Raw genomic sequence first — 27,198 nt, 5'->3', positions numbered from 1 at the left:
AATACCAACAAAGAAAACATGTTCATAATTAGTGAGCTAAATGAAATTATTTTTGTGGGCATTATGACTTTGTGTTTTTATTTTGTTAATTTAATGTAGCAGGTATATTTTGGAAGGGGAAAAGCATCCCTCATTCCCAAGTAAATACTTCTTCCTACTTTGCATACATGGAAGCATAAATGGACACTCTGTTGAAAATGGATAAAAATTGAATGTTAGGTAAATCATAAACTATCAAAAACTCTTGAAGACATATCTTCAACTTGAACTATGCATAGATAACACACCGTTGTCCAAGATTTTCATTTTGTTCTGTTTTTAGTTGAATATGTTGGTTTCTGCTAGAGAACCCAATATTAAATATTCAGTAAATCTAGGCTAAACAAGATACAATTATACTGGATATGAAGTTGTTGAGAGCGAGTAGCAAAGGTTTAGGACACTGGGGTCATAGTAAAGAGGAGGGAGAAGATATTCATTTTTTTCCCCAAATCAGGCAATAGATGACTGAGTACCTAACAATTGAACTAATTTCTGCTTTTAAAATTATGATACAAGCAGGCATGGTGGCTCACACATGTAACACCAGCACTGTGGGAGGCCAAGGCAGGTAGAATGCCTGAGCTCAGGAGTTCGAGACCAGCCTAAGCTAGAGCAAGACCCCCATCTCTAAAAATAGCCAAGCATTGTGGTAGGCACCTGGCTTCTGCTACTCAGGGGGCTAAGGCAAGAGGATTGCTTGAACCCAAGAGTTTGAGGTTGCTGTAAGCTGTGACACTACAGCACTCTACTGAGGGTGACAAAGTGAGACTCTGTCTCAAAATAATAATAAAGGAAAATAAAATAAAATAAAGACAGGGAGATAAAAACATGCAAAGAGATAATTAACAATACTGCATAGTACAAGTAAATGGCAAGTAAATAATAAGACAATAAGCACTATATAGAATTATATTCTATATAATAGGGGGAAAATTCACTTCCATAGGTATTGAAGTCACCGAAAAACAGTTGAGTATTAACTGGATTAAATAGGCAGAAAGAAAGAAGAAAGCCAGCACAGGTGTGTAGGGAGGACTCGTGCACCAGCAGGAAACTACGCACTGTCTGCACACAGCTCACCTTTCCAGTTATCTGGTCTCAGCTTTTTAAGTTCTTTAAGCTAGTTTACAACTCTGTAAGTTATAAATGAGTGATAGAAAGGCCAAATAATTTTTGTCTATAGACACACACAGATTGTCCTATCTGCAGAGGTTCCTTTTCCATATGAGAAAAAAATCAGTGTCACATCCATTTGCACATTCATTCAAATATTCCTGACCTAGGAATGAAACTGTTCTTAGGACTCTCTTTTGAATCTGTTATAATATCTACCTGATTCTTTCATGGATTAATGAGTAGATTAATTTAACACAACCATTTCTATAACTGTATGAGAGTCATAATTTTACCCATTTTTGAAAATTGCCCTTTAACAAGTAGAAGAACAGAGAAGTAAGATCAGGTTCAAGACTTGCTTTCTCTTGAACCTGAGAACCTTGACAGACTACGGAGGAGACTGGGAGAAAAGGTTGTAGGCCTGGAATGCTGGGCCAAGGAATTTGGATTTTATTTTACAAATAAACCACTGAAGAGTTTTGAATTTAAAGTAAAATGATGAATGACATTTTTCCAAATTTGCAGAAAAATTAATTATTAAAATTTTCTCTTTAAATTTTTTTTTTTTTTTTTGTAGAGACAGAGTTTCACTTTATGGCCCTCAGTAGAGTGCCATGGCATCACACAGCTCACAGCAACCTCCAACTCCTGGGCTTAAGCGATTCTCTTGCCTCAGCCTCCCGAGTAGCTGGGACTACAGGCGTCCGCCATGACACCCGGCTATTTCTTTTGTTGTTGCAGTTCGGCCGGGGCTGGGTTTGAACCCGCCACCCTCAGTATATGGGGCTGGCACCTTACTGACTGAGCCACAGGTGCAGCCCCCTCTTTAAAATTTTTTAAGTATTTGGCTCCTGCAATCATTTTTGTATAATGTAGTATCTAAGCACAAAATTACACATATTAACTCTAAGAAAGCAGCATTTATAATGTTCCTCAAAAAGAACTGTGAGTTCCAGGGACTCTACAACTTGACCAAATTCAAGAACCAATGACTCAGAAATTTAATTGGGTAATTTAAAGAATTTTTTTTTTTTTTTGCCATAAATAGCTTTGAGACTTCCTATTATAAATGGCCATAGCACAAACACTCACGTATATGTGTGTATATATGCAGGGAAGAAATCCTTAGAAATCTGACAAAAGTACAGCTATTTGGGAGACAGGTAGAGAAAGAAGCAGGCCAGAAACCAAACTGCACAGTCAAAGCAACCTGCTTCCCACACTCCTATAAATCCTCACGACCCTGACAAGAGTACTGATCCTGGGAGGACAGCAAGTGATAGAGAGCAGGTCAGAGACCAAAAGCACAATCACAGTAACCCCCCTCCCACCCTCCTGAAATGCTTTAGGGCCGGTGTTCCTGGGAAGCACCAGGATCTCCTACCCTGGTCCTGACTGGCACTAGAGACAAGGCCTTCATGCAAGATTGACATTTTTTGTGGAGGGTAGTGATTGTAAACTCAGTCTGGGACACAGCATCTTTCACTCTGTAGGAAAGATGACTTAACCTCACCTCTCAGACCCCTCCCACATCCCAACTACACTAATAAAAGTCCCTTGAAACTGTGTGAGCTGGGCTGACTTCTGGTCATACTCGATTCTGCTCCTTCAAAATAAAGCCTATCCTGGCTGGGCACAGTGCCTCAAGCCTGTAATCCTAGCACTCCAAGGCGGGTGGATTGCCTAACCTTACAGGTTCCAGACCAGCCTGAGCCAGAGCGAGACCCTGTTTCTAAAAAATAGCGGGGCTTTGTGGTGGGTGCCTATAGTCCCAGCTATCAGGAGGCTGAGGCAAGAGAATCGCCTAAGCCCAGGAGCTGGGGGTTTCTGTGAACTGTGACGCCACAGCATTTTACTGAGGGCGATAAAGTGAGACTCTGTCTCTAAAAATATATATATATGAATATATAATGAACTTGGGCAAATGATCTGAACAGATAGTTCTTAGGAAAAAAAACACACAAATGGCCAACAGGTCTATGAAAGCACAACATCAGTAGTCAACAGGAAAATGCAAATCAAAACGTTAATGAAATATCATCTCACCCAAGTTAGATATGAGCTTATCATTCTAAACCCAGCCAGTTAGAATGCCTATTATCAAAAAGATAAAAAAAAAGGGCAGCGCCTGTGGCTCAACAGAGTAGGGCGCTGGCCCCATATGCTGGAAGTGGCGGGTTCAAACCCAGCCCTGGCCAAAAACTGCCAAAAAAAAAAGATAAAAAACAACAAATGCTGTCAAGTACGCAAAGGGAACTCTTATACACCATTAGTTGGAATGTAAATTAGTACAGCCATTATGGAAAATAGTATGATGGTTCCTCAAAAAAACTAAAAATAGAACCATCATATGATCTAGCAATGCCACTACTAAATATACATCCAAAGGAAAAGATGTCATTAAAAGTATGTCAAAGAGGTGTCTGTACTCTCGTGTTTATTGCAGCATGAGTCACTACAGATAAGATATCGTATCATTTGCAGCATACAGATGAACTCGGAGTACAGTATGTTAAGTGAAATAAGTCAAGCACAGAGAAATAAATACCACATGTTCTCACTCATATGTGAGAGCTGAAAAAAAACAAAACACCTGATCGCACAGAAGTACAAAGTAGAATAGTGGTTCCCAAAGGCTGGGAAGGGTAGTGGATAGAGGAGAAGAGCGAAAGGTTGGTGAACAAAATTACAGTTAAACAACAAGAATAAATTTTAGGGTTCTATGACATGGTACGGTGATTATAGTTAACAATAACTTACTGTATATTTAAAAATAACTAGAAGAAAGAATCTTGAATGCTCACAACATAAATAGTAAAAACACTGAATTATACAATTTAATATGTTAATTTTATCTCAAAAAAGCTGTAAAATAAAAAAAATAAGGTGAACTAGTTATAAATAAAAACATTATAAAACTATTAGAAGGTATCAAAATAGAAAGTTTTTTTTAACTTAGTAACTGAACATAAAGACAGCCCAAAAATAAGTCTATGACTATTTATAAGACACAGAGTACCAAGGAGAAAGGAGAGACCACTTAAACAAATGGTCCAAGACAATTCCACTACCTATGAAAAAAATCTAAAATTGGGACTTTACTTCCCACCATACACAAAAAATCAAATCTAAGTGAATTAAAAACTCTAGCAGCTCATGCATGTAATCCTAGTACTTTGGGAGACTAAGATGGGAGGATTGCTTGAGGCCAGTAGTTCAAGACCATATTGAGACCCTATCTCTACAAATACTATTTTTTTTTTAAATTAGCTTAAAAAAACAGTACAGTGGTGCATACCTGTAGTCCCAGCTCCCAGGGAAGCTGAGGCAGGAGGATCGCTTTAGCCCAGGAGCTGGAGGGTGCAGTGAACTATGATTACGCCACTGTACTCCAGCCCAGGCAACAGAGTTAGGCTCTGTCTCAAGAAAAAAAAAAAAAAAAGAAAGAAAAAAGAAAAATGAAAAACAAATCCATTTTTTTAAAAAAATAATGTAAGAGAATATTTTTGTGATTTCAGGACACATGAGGACTTCTTAAGACAAAAAGTTGAAGACATGAAGAAAACAATGATAAATTACATATTAAAATGAAAGACTTTCTTTCACTAAAAGATACCACAAAAAGAATGAAAAGACAAGCCACAAACTTGGGAAATGTATCTGCAAGACACACATGTAACAAAGAATTCGTATCCAAAATGTAATTTTGAAAAAACACCTACAGGGCGGCACCTGTGGCTCAAAGAAGTAGGACGCCAGTCCCAAATGCCGGAGGTGTTGGGTTCAAACCCAGCCCCAGCCAAAACTGCAAAAAAAAAAAAAAGAAAGAAAGAAAAGAAAAAACACCTACAGGTTATTTAGAAAAAAAAAAAAAGGACAAATTAACTAATAGAACATTGAGCAAGAAGCAATCATTTCACAGAAATGTATTATTTTTTTATTTTTTTTTTTTTTGTAGAGACAGAGTCTCACTTTATGGCCCTCGGTAGAGTGCCGTGGCCTCACACAGCTCACAGCAACCTCCAACTCCTGGGCTTAAGCGATTCTCCTGCCTCAGCCTCCCAAGTAGCTGGGACTACAGGCGCCCGCCACAACGCCCGGCTATTTTTTGGTTGCAGTTTGGCAGGGGCCGGGTTTGAACCCACCACCCTCGGTATATGGGGCCGGCGTCCTACCGACTGAGCCACAGGCGCCGCCCCACAGAAATGTATTATTTATGAATATACACATGAATGACAAAAACTAAATCCATAAAGTAGTTGCTGCTGGGGAGAAAGAAAAGATTGCAATGGGAAAGAAAAACCCAGGGAGCTCCACAGCACACAGTGTGAGTTTCATTGTTTTAAGCAATGGATACATAGGTGTTTGTTTTTTATTATTTTAGCAAGGTGATACATTTTATACACCTTTTGGCTTATATCAATATTGTACAATTAAAAGTCATTTATTAAAAATGAGTAGGATATATTTCTTCCTCATGCTGCTTTTTCTGTTTAGCCTTTTAGCTTTATTTGATAAGAATTAATATGTAGGGTGGCGCCTGTGGCTCAAAGGAATAGGGTGCTGGCTCCATATGCCAGAGGTGGTGAGTTCAAACCCAGCCCTGGCCAAAAACTGCAAAAAAAAGAATTAATATGTAAATGCTTTTTCTAAACAAATCTATCTTAGTACTGTTTAAGAGGCGGTAGAGAGTACAATGTAACTAAAACCCTTAGGGCATAATTAATGAAACTACTATAAGAAAAAACAGTAAACAAATGTATTTTCAAGGATATAACAACCCAATATAATAAACACATAAATTCCCCCACAAATTATTTCATTAGTTTAATGCAACTCTAGTTAAAATCCCTTGAAGATTTGGGGGGTGGGGACTTGACAAATTCATTAAGAAACTTACTTGGTCAATTTTGAAAAATAAAAGGCAAAGAGGGCTTCCTTCTCAGGTAATAAAAGATATTACAAAGCAATAGTAACTAAAACAGTGTAGTATCAGCACAGAGATAGACCAGTGGAACGAAGAGCCTAAAAACTAATCTGTCATATGAAAATTGTTAATACAACAGAGAGGCATCACTTAGGTGTTTAAAGGTATTTAATGGAAAATACATTTATATTACTTAGTAAATAATGTTAGGAAAACTGGCTACATGAAGAAAACTAAAATTAGAAGTCATTATTATCTCCAAACAAACTAAAGACCTAAATATGAAAAAAATGTGAAAGTTATCTAACTCAAAATGGTGTCATTTGTGTTAAAAACACTGATAGATTGAGCACAGTGGCTCACACCTGTAATCTTAGCATTTTGGGAGGCCAAGGTAGGAAGATTACTTGAGCCCAGAAGTTTGAGACCAGACTGAGCAACAAAGGGAGACCCCATCTCTGCAAAAAATAAAAATAAGACAGGTGCAGTGGCTCATGCCTGTAATCGTAGCACTCAAGGAGGCTGAGGCAGGTGGATTGCTTGAGCTCATGAGTTCAAAACCAGCCTGAACAAAAGCAAGACCCCGTCTCTATGAAAAAATAGAAAAACGGAGGCAAGAAGACTGCTTGAACCCAAGTTGGAGGTTGCTGTGAACTATGATCCCACGGTACTCTAGCCAGGGAGACTCTGCCTCAAAATAATAATAGCTCAGGACAGTGAGGTTGCAGTGAGCCGGGATGATGCCGCTGCACTCCAACCCAGGCAAGAGTGCAAGACCCTGGACTCAAAAAGCAAAGGAAAACAAAACCCTGATAAATAGAGCCAAGGAAGGCCGTGAAGGGAAGGTTCTCAGGCTTCTCTGCCTGATAATAAAAACTACCACAAAAGACTGTAAAAAACACAACTTGGCACAGAGGTCACTACAACCTTATACAAAAAAATACTTCTGCAATGGTACCTGCCCATCAACTGGCAGATAACCTTGGACATGCTTAGTTACTGATTCCTACAGCCAAGAATAACTATCTTAAAACAATTAGGTAATTTTTCTATTACAAACCTTTATGTCCCTTTACCACCCTGCACACACACAGTTTGCTGTGGTACAGATATTCCCATTGCAATGCCCTGTTCCCAAATAAACATTTTCTTTTAGAGCCTCTCTCTGTTATTTAGATTGGCAATTTAAGGAAAGATAATTAAGAAGAATAATCTCAGAATAGAGAATTCCTAAAACAAGGCTTAAATAAAATAAAATAAAATAAAGCATACTCTTTAAAGGGAGAAATTGATATGTCTACATTAAAATTAAAGATGTCTCTATAATTAAGGACTCCACTGACAAAGTTAAAAGAGAGGTAACAGACTGGGAAGAGACATTTCCAACTTTTATTTATTTATTTATTTATTTTGAGACAGAGTCTCACTCTATTGCCCTTGGTAGAGTGCTGTGGCGTCACAACTCATAGCAACCTCAGACACTTTGGCTTAAGCCATTCTCTTGCCTCACTCTCCTCAGTAGCTGGGACTACAGATGCCCACTACAATGCCAGACTATTTTCTTGTTATTGTTGTCATTGATTTTAGCAGGTCTGGGCTGGGTTCGAACCCACCAGCCCCAGTGCATGTGGCTGGCGCCCTAACCACTGAGCTATGGGTGCTGAGCTGACATTTGCAACTTTTATAACTTATAAAAGATTAACATTTAGAATAGACAAGGAAATGCCAATCTACAAAATAGAGACAGAGTGGTGTAGGGGAAACGCTGGCAATAGTTACAGATAGTTAATACACAAACGGGAAAACCTGAATGGAAAAATAGGTGTAAGAAGAGATGCTGGACTTAACTATCAGAAAAATGTACAAAAAAATAATAATGACATTCCATTTTAAGTTAATCAAATGGGCAAAAATTACAAACCCAGGTAATAGCAAGGGCTAGTCAGGATTGTAACTGACAAACCTCATACAAAAGTTAAATTGGTAAAATCATTTTGAATAAACTTTCAATTGAACCAATAAGTGTAGTCCTACCACTGGCCCACACACAGATGGACAGTAAAATGCTAAGACCAATGTCTTAACACACAGGAGTAGCCCCCTTCAGAGAGGGTGTGTCATGTGGACAGCAAACTCTCAAAACAGTGCCCACTGAGCTGCCTGGGTCCTGACCAGCACATCTCCTCACCAGCTCCCTCTGCCGGCTTGCCCTCCAGCTATTTCTCACCAGCCCCCTCTGACGGCTTGCCCTGCAGCTGTTTCCTCACCACCCGCCTCTGACGGCTTGTCCTGCAGCTGTTTCTCACCAGCCTCTCTGACGGCTTGCCCTGCAGCTGTTTCTCACCAGCCCCCTCTGAAGGCTTGCCCTGCAGCTGTTTCTCACCACCCCCCTCTGATGGCTTATCCTGCAGCTGTTTCTCACCACCCCCCTCTGATGACTTATCCTGCAGCTGTTTCTCACCACCCCCCTCTGACGGCTTGCCCTGCAGCTGTTGCTTCCCTCCCACCCTGTGTACAGACTGCCCTCTGTGCGGGCCTGTCTCTGGCTGTAGTCCTCTTAGCAATTACTTCATGGACTCTGCTGGCCATGTCAGTGGCACCAAAACCTACCCGTTTTGTAGCTAAAATGTTGCTACAAAGAGCAATCAATAGATATTTTAAACCATGTATTTCAAATTGGTTTTTATTTTAGTGAGTTTGAAAGACAGGAACTTGATGAGAGAAGAGACAGAAAGACCAATTAAAAAGTGAATGATGAAAACAAGAAACTGAAGGAAAGTACTACCAAATCCAAAAAGGGGGGCAGGACCAGATATGTAGCAGCACCCCTCGCCCCCTACCATAAGAATGTGACCTTTTGTAACTGTTCTAGGAAATAGCCCCGAGCTGAAGCAGATAACCCGTAACTGGTTCTGAAAGAAAAAAGCTAAGCAAATGTTTAACTGCTGATCTTGTCTTAAGACAGATGAGTAATGAACCAGAGTTCTTCTTATCTGGAAAAGCTCCTATATCTGCTACCCCTCCCTAAAGCCCCTGCTATGTCTGCTACCCCTCCCTAAAGCCCCTGCTATGTCTGCTACCCCTCCCTAAAGCCCCTGCTATGTTTGCTACTCCTCCCTAAAGCCCCTGCTATGTCTGCTACTCCTCCCTACTTTATAGTTTTTGCCTTTATAAGCTTGTAACACCTGCTGTTCAGGGCTTGACTCCTCGGCTCCTAAAAGAGTTGTGAGTCAAGCCCCAGCATGCTGGAATAAAATCCTCTTGCTATTTACATCAAGCGCCGTCTCTTGCAGTTGATTGGGGTCGTCAGAGCTCAGGGCAGAGTGGGGGGGTCCTGCCCCAAGTCTTTCAAAACAAAGAGGAAGAACATTAGATAGACACACAGCATTAGAAAGTGCTGCACACAGGCAGGATCTTCACCTGGTACATTCCCTGCTAACCCTGTGCGAGAATAATTCCTGGCACATATTAAGTGGCTCACTAAATATTTGATGGATTGGTAAATGGTCTGTAAAGCTAGTGAATGATGTCCCATGATCATATCAATGTACACAGCTATGATTTAATAAAAAATAAATAAATAAAAATAAATTGTAATTTTCCATTAAAAAATAAATAAATAAATAAATAAATAAATAAATGAACAGGCACAGGAGTGAAAGAAACATACCTTCTGATCCATTTTGTAGCCTTTCAGAGTACCACAATTCAAACCTGAACAGAAAGAAGTTGTCTATGGTGTTTGTGCTAAGCTCCTCCAATTTTGGAAACACCAATACTGCAGTTTCAATTATTTAACTAAATGAAGTCTTTCTCTTTTAGATTTTTCCAGTCTGTTAACTTATCAATTTGACTAAATGTCTTTTTTTTTTTTTTTTTTTGTGGTTTTTGGCCAGGGCTGGGTTGAACCCGCCACCTCCAGCATATGGGACCGGCGCCCTACTCCTTGAGCCACAGGCGCCGCCCAATGTCTATTTTTTTAGACAGAATCTCACTCTATCACCCAGGCTAGAGAGCCGTAATGTCATAGCTCACAGCAACCTCAAACTCCTGGGCTCAAGTGATCCTCTTGCCTCAACCTCCCAAGTAGCTAGGACTACAGGTGCCCACCACAATGCCTGGCTAGTTTTTCCATTTTTAGTAGAGATGAGGTCTTGCTCTTGCTCAGGCTGGTCTTGAACTCCTGACCTCAGGCAATCCTACTGCCTCAGCCTCCCAGAGTGAATTTGACTTCATATCTTGTTTTCATTGTTCTTTATGGATTCCGTAAATTTGCATCTTTACATGTGAATCCCTTTCAGATAACCCACAAAGAACTCTATCTGCACCTGTCTCTGCCTGGTTTGGTAACCACTCTGCAACAAAATGTGACTTTTAAATGTCATAAATTCTTTTTTTTGTTTGTTTGTTTAGCAGGCCCAGGCTGGGTTTGAACCTGTCAACCCCAATGCATGGGGCCAGCAATCTAACCATTGACCTACAGGCGTCCAACTTAAATGTCACATATTCTTAAAATATTGATCACGTTTACCTGAGAATATGGAATGAGAGTTTCAAACTGTTGGTGAAGTTCCAGTAGCTGAATCAATTCTGCATTTTTTTTGGCTTTTTCTCTAACTAAATCAATATAATTTTCAGGATTTTCGGCAAATGAATATGCAGCATCTCGTGTATTGAAAGTGTAATACTTTTCTTTATATTTCAAAATTCCAATTGCTGGATTTCCTGAAAATTAAGACAAAGAATTGAATTAGATATTAAATATCTTAATTACTTATGAAATATTAAATGGTTCTACATTTGCAATATGCCCATAAAACCAGTCCCTGTACACTCCCATTGTTAACATGTCACTTATGCTTTATTTTGCTAAAATGTTATAATTAGCAATTTTAAGTCATATATTTATTAAATATTTCATGTGAAATTAATATTATTTATTTATTTCAAAGTGTATATTATGTAAAAATACTTTCCATTTTCCAGATATAAAAAGTTTAAAAATCTCTTATGGGCAGCGCCTGTGGCTCAGTAGGTAGGGCGCCGGCCTCATATACCGAGGGTGGTGGGTTCAAACCCGGCCCCGGCCAAACTGCAACCAAAAAATAGCCGGGCTTTGTGGCGGGCGCCTGTAGTCCCAGCTACTCGGGAGGCTGAGGCAAGAAAATCACTTAAGCCCAGGAGTTGGAGGTTGCTGTGAGCTGTGTGTGGCCATGGCACTCTACCGAGGGCCATAAAGTGAGACTCTGTCTCTACAAAAAAAAAAAAAAATCTCTTATGAAGAGCCCACTTAGTTATCTGGCAATCAGGCACAATCCACCACAATCAGGCAAGAGAACACAATCAAGGGGATCCAAATAGCACCTTAGGAGATCAAACTGTCACTCTTTGCAGACGATACGATTATATATCTGGAAAATCCCCGGGAATCAACTACAAAACTCCTAGAAGTGATCAAGGAATATAGTAACATCTCAGGATACAAAATTAGCACTGCCTGGTGCTAATTGAGCCACAGAAGAGCCCACTTAGTTATCTGGCAGACTTTTGAAATCTACTTAACCGAATTGCTATAAGGATTGTTTTAAAAATAATTCTTTAAGGACTACAAAAATGGGTGGCGCCTGTGGCTCAGTCAGTAAGGCGCCAGCCCCATATACCGAGGGTGGCGGGTTCAAACCTGGCCCCGGCTGAACTGCAAACCAAAAAATAGCTGGGCGTTGTGGCGGGCGCCTGTAGTCCCAGCTACTTGGGAGGCTGAGGCAAGAGAATCGCTTAAGCCCAGGAGTTGGAGGTTGCTGTGAGCTGTGTGATGCCATGGCACTCTACTGAGGGCGATAAAGTGAGACTCTGTCTCTACAAAAAAAAAAAAAAAAAAAAAAAAAGAACTACAAAAATGAGATATCTTTTCTAAAATTCAAATTGAATTATTAGAAAACAATTTCCAGTGTACAAAGATACTAGGTAGACTATGGGTTATTAAATATGCAGTCTGTATAAATTATACAGGAACAGCAATACTATCTTATTGATTCATTCCACAAATATTGATCGGTCCTGTTCTTGGCAGTAAAGATACTGCAAGAAAACAAAATCCTTACTCTCAAAAAGTCACAAGTATATCACATGCCTCAGACCAGTGCCACAGGGGAAAGATCAGATTAAACACACAGTGAAGGCTCGGTGCCCCTTGCTCAGTGGTTAGGGCACCAGTCACATGCACTGAGGCTGTTGGGTTCAAACCAGGCCCAGGCCAGCTAAAACAACAATGACAACTACAACAAGCAAAAAAAATAGCCAGGTGTTGTAGCGGGTGCCTGTTGTCCCAGCTACTTGGGAGGCTGAGGCAAGAGAGTCACTTAAGCCCAAGAGTTTGAGGTTGTTGTGAGCTGTGACGCCACAGCACTCTATTGAGGGTGATATAGTGAGACTCTGTCTCAAAAAAAAAAAAAATTAATTAAAGAAAAATAAACACACAGTGAAAAGAAGGAGGGTGAGACTGACATTTGGAAAAGGCTAAATGAAATGAAATGAAGGAGATCTGCTATCTGGAGGTAGAGCTTTCCAACTAGAGGGAATACCACAGGCTATGAGCTAAAAATGGGCTTAGAATGTTCCAGAATACCAAGAAGGCTGGAGCAGAGCAAATGAGAGAAAGGGGGCTAGAAAATAAAGTCAGCGAAGTCATCTGAAAATGATCCTGACGGCTCACCCACAGCCTTCGTCATCAGGAGGAGGGCAGTCCTAGAGAATTCCTCAGGGTAATACAGGCTGCTGCTGCCCAGAAATAACAGTAAGCAGAAACAAAGTTGTGAGAACTACCTTATTAACGGCTGAGAGGGTCTGTGACTGTAACCCCACTACTCTTCTATTTCTCCCTCTTCTTTAAGCCATAGGGGGTAGAAGCTGGAAGAATCCCCACAAACCTCTTGGCTGATCCTATTCATTTTCCTGAGGGGAAAAATGAGGGCCAGGAAGGCTTGAGATCTGCTGAATGTTACCCAGGACACCGACACAAACTGGAACTGGAAACTGGCTCTCCTGGACCCTAGCCCGTAACTCTGCCACCCACATTGAGCTTACCCCTGTTGTCATCCCACACCCATGTTTCTGTGTGCGTCCCTCATGGCTCCCTTCCCTTCTTATACCTGTAGTAAGGAAGGAAGGGAAGGAAGGCTGAGAAAACGAAATGAAAAGAGCAGAGTAGAGCTGCCCATGGCCCGCTGCTCTCTCCTTCCCACTGCTCTTACCGCTTCCCCAGTGTCAGTGACTCTCACTGGGCTTCAGTTCCCCATGGCAACCCTTTTGTTATTGCCATTATAAAAAATGTAATACCATAAAAAATGAGCCAATGTGTGTGTTCTCTCTAGCCCAACGGTTCTCAACCTGTGGGTCACAACCTCTTTGTAACAATGAAAATACATCCTGCATGTCAGATATTTACATTACAATTTTGCTAACAGTAGCAAAATTACAGTTATGAAGTAGCAACGAAAATAATTTTATGGTTGGGGGGTCACCACAACATGAGGAACTGTATTAAAGGGTCGCAGCATTAGGCGGCATTAGGAAGGTTGAGAGCCACTGCTCTAGCCTATGTGCACACTATCTTAATAATTCTTTATAATGAAAAAAGTAATGCCCAATTGTAAAACATAACAAAATAAATAAAGTAACCAACAAGAAAAAGGCTAGTGGTATAAAATAAATAAGAAACAATCTTGTCAAATTTTTTTCATTCTAACCCTAGCAGGCTTCTTGTTATTCTCAATTCGCACAACACTTTTTAGATAATAATTTCTTTTATTTCAATGTCTGACTTATTTTTACTTTGGAAAACCTGTAATAAATAATGTCAACCCTGTAGAGAAATTTTACCAGGTAAAATATTGCCCATGTCCTTAGAAAAATCTGACTTACAGGGAAATCCTTAGCTATGCTATGAAATGTAATTACAAAGTGACAGAGTATTTTCAAATAAACATTATCAGTCAAGTAAGTCTTGGTTTTTCAGTAAACACTTTTTTTTTTTTTTTTTGAGACAGAGTTTCACCCTGTCACCCTGGGTAGAGTGCTACAGCATCATAGCTTGCAGCAACCTCAAACTCTTGGGCCCAAGCAATCCTCCTGTATCAGCCTCCCACGTAGCTGGGACCACAGGCAACTGCCATAATGCCCAGCTAGTTTTTCTATTTTTAGTCCAGACAGGGTTTCACTCCTGCTCAAGCTGGTTTGGAATCCCTGAGCTCAAACAATCCATTCACTTTGGCCTACCAGAGTGCTAGGCTTACAGGTGATAGTCTCTGTGCCCAGCCTCAGTAATCGCTTTGAAAGATGATGTATTTTTAGAAATGCTGTGTAACATTTCTGAAACCTTTCAGTGGGCTGGAGTCATCCCCTTTCTGTAGTACTGCGGCCTGCGTATTTCATAACACACACATTCCATTGCTCACTACTTACAACTCCTTGTTTACGTCAGCTACCAGATCACCCTGTGAGTGCCCCAAGAGCAAGTCAGGGCAGGGGCAGATCACCCCTGTGGCTCCTCTCCTAGCTCACCAGTTGATTCCACAAAGTTTAGAAAAGTAAATATCTGAGTCACAGTGACAACACTCCATACAAATGAAAATTGGGGAAGGGAGAGCAGTATTTTTCCAGAGATACCTGGAAGGAGAAGACCATCTGTTGCAGCAAACGTGTAAGCACAAAATCCCCGATACTGAATTAACAACTTATCAAAATTTGCTATTGTTTCTGGGAAAAGCCACTCTAGTTTTCTGAAATCTGATGGATGTACTCTATCTTCTGAAATGAAAGAGGAGAACAAGAAAAGCTTTTACTCAGTGAGGTTACATGTCTCAATTAAATCAGTAGTAGCTCATTAATATTAAGTTAATACACATTAACTTTCTAAAGTTTGATGCACACACAACCAGCATTATGGGGAGGAGTATTCGAGTAAAGACATACAAATGACCTCAATGATCGATCCGAGGTCACACCAGTTTCTGGAGCAAACTTGGAGGCAGAACTCTGCTCCAGAATGCAGAGCACAGAGGAGAGGCCACTTCAGGAAAGTGTGCTTTGTGGCCAGAAGGGAAGTTGAACCAGGCCCTTCCATGGCACTTCCTGCTACCACAGAGCAGGTGACATAGGAATGAGCAGAGGAGACTGGCTGCTATGTGACCAAGACAGAGCAGATCAACCTCATTCAAGGTGATATAGCTCTTAATAATATGCCAGGTGGAAAAATATTTACATGCTAGGACTACTGCTTCTTCAGACAGTAGAGGATGTTCTTAGCAAAGAGTCAAAGAAATCGCTCTTGATTTTGATAACGAGGTGTACAATTTTTGTTCCTTACTTTTAAAAATCCTTCTTAGTGTTGTTTGCCAATTTACATTTGATAAACAGATTAAATACATTTTTTTACACAAATAACACCTTAATTTATAAAATATTGTTCCCTAAGGTTCTTAACACTCAAAATCCCAACTACCCTCTATGTCTGGTTCTAAGCCCAAAAACCAAATGACCCTGTGGTGACAGCTAAAAGTAAATGCATAATTTAGAGAAAATAAACCTTGTTTTTCTCCTATGCCTGAAAGCCTCCAACGAGATGTGGCAGGTGTAAATTAAATTTTTCTTTTGTTGTTGTTGTTTTTTTTTAACATTAGTGACTACATTTTGATTCTAACAACTTCCATAGCTTCTATAAATGCCAATTTGTATCATCATCATCACTCTCTTGGCATGGTATTTATTTAGGTGCTTCAGTATGGCATATTATTATTTTTCCCTGTACTTAGCACAATTCCTGTAACATAGTGTTTATTTGATAAAATTTCATTGGCACAATGAATAAACTTAGTTACTTTTTATGAATATTTGCATTAACTGATTTCTAGAAATAAGGTAACTTAGAATGAGTATTGTTGAATTTAGAGTTTATTATAGACCAGTGTGTTTCAGTGGAATACCTCCCTGTTACTGAAATAACTTACTGACTTAGGAGTTTCGTGTATCTCTTTATAAATTCCGATCTGCTTTTTCAACTCCATGGCTACAACACAAACTATAATCTTACTTATGGGCATCGTAGGAAAACATACCAGAAAGAAAATGTATGAAAATATCTTTCTGATGTTTGCAAAGAGTGGCTTTGAGCCCAAACAAATGTGAACCATTGTGGAAGCAATTTCTAAAATCTAAAAAAAATTATATGCTATTTAGAGGATAGCAAAAATGAATATAAACATGTACATATGGTAGGCAAATTGCTTTACTGGCCCACAGATATTACAGAATTTACTTCTGATATGGTCCTGTCTACCAAAAGTGGTATTATTTTTTATTATTTTAATTAAATTTTATAACACTTTTTAGTGTTATATGTACATATGACAGGGATCCCTCCCCCACTGAGGGGGCTCTCCATGAGTAGCAAAACACAGAGTCTGTCACCCCACAGGACAGTGCTATAAAGGACAAGTAAGTCCCAGATATTCCTAGAAAAACCCTTCTCTGGGCCAATAAGTTCTGGGCAAATAAGTTCTTTTAGAAGAATGTTCATTTTCTAATCTCACTGGGACAGTATCTTGATAAAAAGTATCCTAGGGAATATCCATATAGTACTTGCAATACAAATCTAAGAAGCGCAAGTAAACTGTCTTGCTGATGTGGTTGAGCTTAATATCCACTGCTGAAACTACTTCCACTTTAATTTCACTAATATTTGCTTACATTTTCTGTTTTAATGAAATGAAATGGAGTAGTAAAATCTTCAACTGAAAAGATGTTTTTGAGCTGAGTCCCTGATTCAGTTTTTATACATTCTAATAGTTTAAGAAATCACTGCTTTGGCAAGTGACATTGTCACAACAAAAAAAGTATAGAAAAAGAAATCACTGAAAATTCATAGAGTAAATCATTTCATTGTATGAAAAAACTCTCTTTTTAGGCAACAACTCAGGTTTGGGCTTTTATTTGGCATTTTTCATGAACTTTAACCTGTGTTTAGCTAAGATAGAAAAGGCCAAAAAGGTTAAAAGTTTATTGATAAAGACATTCTTTCGATAAGAATCAATGCATTTTTGAAAGGACCTAAAATAAACTCAATCTTACAGGGATAAAATTATTATAGGGATAAATTTTATTTTAAAATTCAATTTATTGGTTTATAGATTCTCAATTTGGATTTGAGATAGATATATAACAAAAGACATTCTGAAGAAATAGAGCCTTATCTGCAACAAATATAGTAAGGATTAATATTCCCTTTTCTATAACAAATCGATAGTAAAAATCACTAGACCTGCAATAGAAGCACATATGGACAAAAAAAAAATCATTGTTTTCCAAGACATTAATAATAACATTATGAATGATTATTGCTGGAGAGTAAGTTATTCAGTTTACATATTTTCTGTTTTCCAGATTTCCTATAATGAACATTAGTACTTTACAATCAAGAAGATGTTTAATGCTTCCTTTGAAAGATATAACATGACAATTTTAAAACAAGAGTGACTTATTATAGAAGTAATTTTAAAAAGAGGAAATAACAGATGATTTTCATTACCCATGTTTTCCTTAATTCTACACATATCAGTTTTCACAGTCACCCCACTGAGAAGGTCTTGTACTAATTTTTCAGGGAAGAGTAGTTCATGAGCGCCCAGGAATGGTTCAAGGTGAGTGGCTAAACTGCTGAGGACACTAATCAAAATGGTTTCATCCTGAAGGCTAGTCCACAGATTGGAAAGTGAAATGAAGATAGGCTGAGAAAGAGAAAAAAATAGTTTAAAATTTAACTGTGTAACAAACCTGTAAATCACTGTACTCTTAAAAATAAATTTAAATGGTCATTTGTAAAGAAATCAATTCTTCTTTAAGTCTTATAAAATTACACAATAGACTCTAGATAGAAATTTGACTCAAATTATGAGAAAATTATTTCAAATTCTCTTATTTTTATATGATTATTACATATAAAGTTATTTTATTTTACTTTTATTTTTATGAGGTAGTCTCACTCTGGAGCCCTGGGTAGAGTGCTCTGGCATTACAGCTCACAGCAACCTCAAACTCTGGGGCACAAGTGATCTTCTTGCCTCGGCCTCTCAAGTAGCTAGGATTATAGGCACCCTCTATAAGGCTAGGGTAGTTTTTTCTATTTTTAGTAGAGGTAGGATCTCACTCTTGCTCAGGTTAGCCTCAAACTCCTGAGCTCAAGCAATCCACTTGCCTCAGCCTCCCAGAGTACTAAGATTACAGGTGTGAGCCACTGCACCTGGCTAGTTAATTTATTTTAAAAAGCCAAACACATGTGGTCATGTAATAATCCTAGCATTCTGGGGGGCCGAAGCATGTGGATTGCCTGAGCCCATGGATTTGAGACCAGCCTGAGCAAAAGCAAGACCCCTCCTCTAAAAATAGCTATGTCCTATTATGGTGAACCCCTGTAATCCACATGGGAGGCTGAGACAAGAGAATCACTTGAGCCCAAGAGTTTGAGGCTTCTGTGAGCTATGACACCACAGCACTCTACTGAGGGTGACAAAGTGAGACTGTCTCAAAAAAAAAAAAAATTCCCAAGGGGAAATATCTTTAAAAGAAATAAAAGGGCGGCGCCTGTGGCTCAAGGAGTAGGCCGCCGGTCCCATATGCCGTAGCTGGCGGGTTCAAACCCAGCCCTGGCCAAAAAAACCACACACACACACAAAAAAGGAATTTATAAAAGAAATAAAAACCTAAATATGATATAATGATTTAATGATACAATTAAATGATATAATATAAATCTGATATAATTAGATTTACTGGCCCAATCACGATTATCTGGAAAGCATAATGATATATTTTAGGGCATGTCTTATGGGCTACAAGTTAAAGATTTTAAGTCAGTGAGAGAAAAATCCCTGGGTAAAGTGTAGTGGTGTCATGACAGCTCACTGCAACCTCTAACTCCTGGGCTTAAGTGATCCTCCTGCCTCAACCTCTCAAGTAACTGGGACTACATGTGTGTACCACCATACCCAGCTAATATTTTTCTATTTTTAGGAGACAGAGTTCACTCTTGCTGAGGCTGGTCTCAAACTCCAGATCTCAAGTGATCCTCCTGTCTTGGCCTATCAAAGTGCTAGGATTACAGGTGTGAGCCACCACACCTGGCCAAATAAAATATTTCTTATTCATATTAAAGGTCACCGATTTATAAAAAACAAAATATAAATCAGGCCCCACATATAAGTTAAACAATTTAGCCTTTTGTTTCTTGGCTTTTAAAACCAAGTATTGGGAGTAAGTGCAGAGGCTATTGGCGCCTCCGATGCTCCACAGAACACACATGTGAGTTTTGTGCCTGATCAATCCACAGAATGGAGATAATCAGAAAGTCAGAGCAGTGTGAAGAAGAGGCGAAAACAGCCCCCAGACCGACCAAAACCCGGGCGTGGCTGCCTCCCGGCAGCATCCTGCGCCTACGTCCTGCCCAGGAGAAAGGCTGAATGGGAAGCCAGGAGACAAAAGCCGGGTGGAGGACAGACCCGCAAGGCCGGCTGCTAACCCTGCTCCCCAAAGCCAGAGCCCGAGCCTAGACAGGTCCCTGCAGAGAAAGGAGAGAAGGTGTCCAAAGGGGAAAAGGGAACAGCTGGCGCTGGCAAGGAGGGGAACAACCCTGCAGAAAGTGGAGGTGCAGAAACCGACCAGGCCCAGAAAGCTGCAGGTGCTGGGGATGCAAGTGAAATGTGAGCACTTATGATAACTGGGACTTCTGGTGACTGTAACAGGTTGAAATACTATTTTTTTATGAAGTTAAAAAAAAATGTTTTTTAATGTTTTACTTTTTTTTTAAGCTATGTTGTTAGCACACAAAACACTTCATTGTTTTGGGGGGAAGGGACACATGTCACTAACAGAATGTCTCCAAAGCTAGATCGATATGAGGGAAAATGTCTTTTCCCTCTAGTTTTGAGAAACTTCCCTCTTGACTCCCAAGAGGAGGGATTCCCTGATGTTGACACACAGCCACCTTGGCACAAACGCCTTATGGTATGGAAAAACTATTTTTTTTTTTTTTTTGAGACAGAGCCTCAAGCTGTCGCCCTGGGTAGGTAGGACTGCAATACCCATTACAAGTTCTTCATCTTAGAGCCTACGAATGCCATTGTGTAAGACTTCAAGACTTCGAGGGTTCAAAATATTTGGGGAGAAAAATACTTTTGAAGTCTTAGGAGATTAAAAAAAAAGCCATGAATTTCCCACTCTTTGTTAATTATTAGGATGTACACTCATATTTCTCAAAATGTGACAATAGACTACTGGTATCAGTTCTACCAAATCAAAATCTCTGCAAATGGGTATCTGAAACCTATATTTTCACCAAGATCTCCAGATGATAGCCGTGTAAGTCAAAGTTTGAGAAAATCAATTAAAGAGTAGAGTGCCGTAGCATCACAGTTCACAGCAACCTGAACTCCTGGGCTCAAGCGATTCTCCTGCCTCTGCCTCCCAAGTAGCTGGGACTACAGGCACCTGCCACAATGCCCAGCTATTTTTTGGTTGCTGCCGTCGTTGTTTGGCGGCCCTGGCTGGATTCAAACCCACCAGCTCAGGTGTATGTGCAGCCTTAGCCGCTTGAGCCACAGGCGCTGAGCCACTAATTTGTTTTTATGTCCTATTCTCCCCTACATTCAGCATAGTCTTAACTCCCTTAAACACAGTCACCTCTAGGGACCTGACCCCCAATAATTGGTTACCAGTATGTCAAGGAATCTGGACTTTTCCAGTAACACCACTAAGATGGCATCCCTCAAAAGAGCAGCGGTTCCATTTATAGACTGTTGGATCTTTGGATAAATTCTGCCATTTTCATTTCATTTCCTGAAAGTCAGGGTCGGCTTGTGAAAAATTGTTAAACAACATGCTAAATGTGAAATGTCAACCCTCACTCTAAACTTCCCTGTTCAGAGCACAAATGAAGACTTCATTGGGTTTTATAGTGGCTTTCTGACTTTTGGCAGACCACTGAAGAAGGGAGTTTGAAAGTTGTTGTATACAATTAATGATCGAAATACCATGGTTGTTTATGAAAAGTATCTTTAATAAAGCTGGATACAGTTTGGCTTGGAAAAAAAAAAAGGAAAGTCAGTATTAGTGCAGGCCTGATAAACAAAGTGATTATTATGTCTTTTCAGAAAGGTCATAAGTTACATCATCTCTGTGCTGGAGGCAATTTCCAAATAGCTATTATGAACACATTTGCAACACAGTACTATGGATTATTGAAGTTGCCACAGCCAATACCGAGTTATCATACTATGAATCTACATTTCCATTAGTAGCAATTACTTATGTAGGATAATTCTCTCGTACAACTTACAGCACACTGTGACTAAAAAATAACCACAAAGAACAAGATCAACTTGTATAAAACTAATATTTTTAGTAATTAAATATAATTATAATGACTTCTGGTCCAATTTTATAGGACTCAAGAGCAGTGGTTCTCAACCCTGGGTCTTGACCCCTTTGGGGATCAAACAACCTTTTCATAGGGGTCGCCTAAGACCATCGGAAAACACATATTTCCGGTAGTCTTAGGAACCAAGACACCACTCCCCTACCCAAAAATAATTTTATGGTTGGGGGTCACCACATCATGAGGAACTGTATTAAAGGGTCACGGCATTAGGAAGATTGAGAACCACTGCTCAAGAGGAAATTCACCCTTAACAAGGTGGAAATTAATGACAAATACTTACAAAGACCTGTGATGTGGGGACAGCTGTCTTTGATTTTACAGTCATTTTTAATTGCTCCAGTAGGGCTCGTACCTGATTTATCATCAGTTCCACTTCTTGGGTACAAGAAATTATTTCTGACTGTGAAGACAACATGAGTTGCATAAGTATTTTCAATCATTTCACTATAAAAATCATATGTTTTAAAGCCATCCTTCCTCCCCATGTTCCCTGAAAGTGAGCTCAGTGACAGAGGGGATGTTCTTCGTGGTTCCCCCAGCCCCCAGTTCTTAGGACAGTGCTGGCATACGTGTGATGCTCCAAAAATACTGCTGGGATGAACGAAGCTTTTGAAATGCAATGAATATAGTTTTCTCAAATGTATGCAGGTGTTATTAGATATTAACGGTCATTACATTCCTGAGAAATGAAATCTCAAGAATCCACTTTGTATAGTTGTAAAACTGTTACTTTCCCATTCCTCAATGATAAAATAAGGTGTTCCTCTGAAAACTATTTTAATAACAAAATTTAATAAAATCACAATGAGACCCTACTGTAATGGGATGGCAGATGAGGAAGAAGACCCCACCTGTTATGTATGTATGTATGTATGGCCTGGGCATGACCAGAACTTTACACTGAGGTCCTGGGTATTTCTGAAGCATTTATCAGAGAGCTCATGTTGGAGGACAAGATCATATGCAAGTTGAGGATACTGTTCTATTGATTCCAAAGGACCCAAGCAAGTTTATTAGGGTTAAAGATTTGTTTATTATGAATGCAGAATTGAAATGAACTAGAAAAGCATGAGAAGCAAACTGAGTCTTGATACCCTCTGTACTTTCTCAAGTTTCATCATCTTCTGGGGAAACTATATATGGTTTTTCTTTCTTTTTTTTTTTTTTTTGAGACAAAGCCTCACTCTACTGTCCTGGGTAGAGTGCTGTGGCATCTCACAGCACCTCAAACTCTTAGGCTTGAGCAATCCTCTTGGCTCAGACTCCCAAGTAGCTTAGACTACAGGCACCTACCACAATGGCCAAGAACTTTTTTCTATTTGTAGTAGAGACAGGGTCTTGCTCTTGCTCAGGCAGGTCGTGAACTCCGGAAATGAAGCAATCCACCTACTTTGGCCTCCCAGAGTGCTTAGGATTACAAGTTTAAGCCCTAGAGCCTGGCCATAACTGTATATTTTCTAAAGTAAGGTCCTGATATCTGGCCATATAAATAAAAGATTGAAAAACAGAATGTTTTCAGCCTTTATTTTCATGCCTTCAATCTTAAGGGTGATTGTTGGACCTTTAATTGCCTGCCTTTATGTAACTATACTTGAATTACTTACCAGGTTTCAATGATTACACATAAAGTACCTCACAAAGCACACACCTCCTTCTTACTATTGACTATTCAGGATGAAGTAGTTTTATGTGATAGATACATCTGTGCCTTTGTTAGCTATCCTGCAGCTCTTTAATACGTGAAATCTAAACAGCATTGTTAGCTCTATGACAGCTGGGCCATGTGCTTCAACATATTCTGCAGTTTCTAAACAACAGGAGTCTGAAAGGGTGTTAAAGGTAGTGAACTGGTTTGTATTTCTTGTCAGCAGATAATATAGGTTTCTGTAAGTATTTGTCTGTTTTAAAAGAACTTGTTTTTTTTTTAATTTTTTTATTTTTAATTTCAGCTTGCTTGTTCATTCTTCATTTGAAGTACTTTTTTTGGTTGTTGTTCATTTTCTTTCTTCTTTTTTTTTTTTTTCAGATGTTCTTTCTTTGGCGATGCTCTGTCCCCTTGCCTCCCCAGTAGCGGGGATTACAGATGCCCACCACAACGTCTGGCTAGTTTTGATGTTAGTAGAGACGGGGTCTTACTCTGGCTCACTGCTGTTACATACAGGTCTCGAACCTCTGAGCTCAGGCAATCCACCCGCCTGGGCCTCCCTCAGCACTGGGACTACAGGCGTGAGCCACCATGCCCAGCCTAAAAGAACTTGTTTTAATATTCTTTTCTTCAGATAACAAAATTGATTTTTCTTTTTTTTAGAAACTAAAAGTTTCATGTGAATATTTCCACGTTGGAACGATTTTATGACTTCAGACCTTTCAGGTTTATAACATAGTATTTGTTAAGTTTTAGGAAAACTCATTTTCTCCAATCAGATTAAAATGTCCAAAAATAGGCCAGGCACAGTGGCTCACACCTATAATCCTAGCACTCTGGGAAGCTAGAGTTTGAGACCAGCCTGAGCAAGAATGAGACCTTGTTTCTACTAAAAATTAAAAAATGAGCTGAGCATTGTGGCAGGCACCTGTAGTCCCAGCTACTCAGGAGGCTGAGGCAGGAGGTTCACTTGAGCTCAAGCGTTTGAGGTTGCTTGAGCTAGGCTGACATCCCTGACAACCAGGACTCTGTTTCAAGGAAAATAAACCTTCTAAAACAGTGGCTGTCTTGGCAGCGCCTGTGACTCAGTAAGTAGGGCACCAGCCCTATATACGGAGAGTGGCGGGTTCAAACCCAGCCCCGGCCAAACTGCAACAAAAAACTAGCTACTTGGGAGGCTGAGGCAAGAGAATCGCCTAAGAAGAGATGGAGGTTGCTGTGAGCTGTGACGCCATAGCACTCTACTGAGGGCAACAAAGTGTGACTCTGTCTCTACAAAAAAAAATAATGAATAAATAAATAAATAAATAAATAAAACAGTGGTTCTCAACCTTCCTAATGCTGCAATGTATTTTCATTGCTAAAAAGGGGTTGCGACCCACAGGTTGAGAACCTCTGTTCTAAAAGTAAATGCTTTCAGTAACGGGAATGGCATTCCTTAAAAAGCCGTTAGCAGGATAAGGATTGGGATTGTGGGGTTTTTTTGTTTTGTTTTATTTTTTTATTAAGTCATATACACATAGATCATGAATATACATTTATGCATTTGTGGGGTATAACATGTTGTTTTTTTATACAATCTGACGTGGTTACATCAAACCAATCAACATAGCTTTCACCTCATTTACTTGATTATTGTGTTAAGACATTTATATTCTACACTTGACAGATTTGACTTGTACCCTTGCAATATGCTCCATAGGTGTGGTCCCGTCGTTTACCCTCCTTCTATCAAACCTCCTCCCTCCCCTTCCTTCCCGCTCCATTTCTCTCCTTCATCCTGGGCTATAGTTATGTTCTATCTTTCATAAGAAAGTGTAAGTAACTATAAGTTGTTTTCATAGAAGTACTGAGTACATTGGATACTTTTTCCTCCATTCTTGAGATACTTTACTAAGAAGCATATGTTCCAGCTCCATCCATGTAAACATAAAAGAGGTAAAGTCTCCATCTTTTTTTAATGCTGCATAGTTTACAAACATATTTGTAAGTACTTTTTCATTGTAAAATGTGTACTTGAACCTTATGTGGCTATGAAAATGGAAACCACTTTTATAGTTCAAGATACACAGATTTTGTTTGTATTCAGCTTATTGTACTATTATTGAACTTAGCTTAAAGTAGAATTAGATTTGTATTAATAGGTCACTGAGTGTTACTCTTTGTGAAACTGAACTTTTTGTGTGCTGCTTATAAACAGTATCAATAAATCAGTACTTGAGAAATATTTACTTTCTTAACCTATGGATAAAGTATGAAAAATTAAAAATCATATTGAAGAATGCAGAAAATCTTAAAAATCATAGCATTGAAAGAAAAACAATAGATTTCTGATATGAAAGTGGTATCAGTGGTGAAACTAAGTTGTTAAATGTTGAATTTGAAATAATTACGTTTAATCTTATTATGTGATAAGCACCATATTAAAATACTCAGAAGTACAAAAATGGGTAAGTACAAATGAGGTAACCAAAGAAAAGAAGGGTAATTCAATCATCCAAGTGTTAATATATACAGCTACAATAAAGGGAGGAATCATGGCTCCACCGGAAACCAGCAGAGCGCAGAGCCCAGCTCTGACCCGTTATGCTGCACTGCTAAGCCAGGACCAGAAACAGCACTGGTGGGGGTCATTAGTACAGTGCACAAGGGTTACACTGTACACTGAGAAAAAAGTACATTTGAATTCTCGGACATCTACAGCCTAATTATATGCTTTCCATACTATTTTAAATGACAAAAATACTTACTTCATATTGTATTTTGACTAAAAAAATTTATTCACAAATGTGAAATGCACACTACTGTTTAACCAAGTCCCCTCCTCTTGCTTCATTCTCCCATACAATATTATCTATAACACCTGCTGGTCTTGAGTCTACCCCACAGAGGCCGTCTCCCTTGTTTGTTTTAGGAATCAAACATGAAAACACAACCTTTAAAGTCTTTTTAGATTTGTGCAACAGCAATAAGAAACAGAACTAAAGTTGCATATGTTCTCCAAAGTGAAAGTCGCGTTTGACGCATAACCCTTATTAAAACCTGTAATTGAAGAATGTATAGGTCCCCATCCCCAGGCTGTGTCTGCAGGTCCTTTCACAGAGCTTCTGGATGTTTTCTGATAATGTCCTAGAACAATCATTCTATTTATGTTTTACCAAATGTGAAATATGTAGAGTTCACAACCATGTAGAGCTTTTAATTATAGTATTAGTCCTCCAGGAATGTTATCACTTTTTAAAAATACCATCATAACAGTCAGAGGCTGAGGAAAGCCCTTGGTCCCAGCATGGCTCTCCATCACCTTTCCCTCCACTCCCTTAAAAAAAACTTTTGTAAGTCCCTCATACTTTCTGCCATGAACAATTTCAACAAGTGTAGTCAAACTCATAGAAGTACTAGAGGAAAGAGGAAATGGGGAGTTGCTGTCCAACAGATACGAAGTTTCAGTTATGTACGATGCATCTTACAGGGGTCCTCAAACTTTTTAAACAGGGGGCCAGTTCACTGTCCTCAGACCGTTGGACGGCCAAACTATAGTTTAAAAAAAAAAACAATGAACAAATTCCTATGCACGCTGCACATATCTTATTTTGAAGTAAAAAAACAAAAACGGGAACAAATACAATCACACCGCCTCATGTGGCCCGCGGGCCGCAGTTTGAGGACCCGTGAAGATCTGCTGTCCAACACAGTAGTCAGAATACTGTGGAGTTACCATGACCGACAACACCATATTATACACTGAAACGTGCGCTAGAAGGGTACATGTCATGTTTAATGATCTTACTATAATGACAATAATAAAATAAAATAAGTACAAATTCTACCTAACTGCTTTTTTTACTTGCATTATCAGAAAGTAACAAGAAGCCTTATGTTGCCTAATCTATAAATGGGCCCTGTAAACATAGCTTGGGGGAAAGCATTCTTGACCTACAGGTATTCTGTCAAACACAACTTCTACTTGCACAGTGTCTTTCT

At 39.3% G+C, this 27,198-nt stretch overlaps 1 protein-coding gene across 7 annotated transcripts in view; it reads right to left on the bottom strand.

The window, feature by feature from the left end:
• The window catches only part of CFAP206 (cilia and flagella associated protein 206), a 48,190-nt gene that overhangs the window by 5,535 nt on the left and 15,457 nt on the right, over positions 1-27,198 (bottom strand). For 4 of the 7 annotated variants that reach the window (XM_053591816.1, XM_053591821.1, XM_053591818.1 and 1 more), the window contains 4 exons: positions 21,850-21,969; positions 17,667-17,865; positions 14,750-14,890; positions 10,617-10,810 (listed from right to left, as the gene is read on the bottom strand). In XM_053591816.1, coding sequence (XP_053447791.1) covers positions 10,617-10,810; positions 14,750-14,890; positions 17,667-17,865; positions 21,850-21,969 — 654 coding nt within the window. Of the gene's footprint in view, positions 1-5,516; positions 5,773-9,170; positions 9,431-9,755; positions 9,800-10,616; positions 10,811-14,749; positions 14,891-17,666; positions 17,866-21,849; positions 21,970-27,198 lie in introns of those variants that run through there. The other 3 variants (XM_053591823.1, XM_053591822.1, XM_053591819.1) reach the window with 3 other exon arrangements.

Source organism: Nycticebus coucang, chromosome 5 (assembly GCF_027406575.1).
Source record: "Nycticebus coucang isolate mNycCou1 chromosome 5, mNycCou1.pri, whole genome shotgun sequence".
NCBI lineage: Eukaryota > Metazoa > Chordata > Mammalia > Primates > Lorisidae > Nycticebus > Nycticebus coucang.
This window is presented reverse-complemented; position numbering and strand designations above follow the sequence as displayed.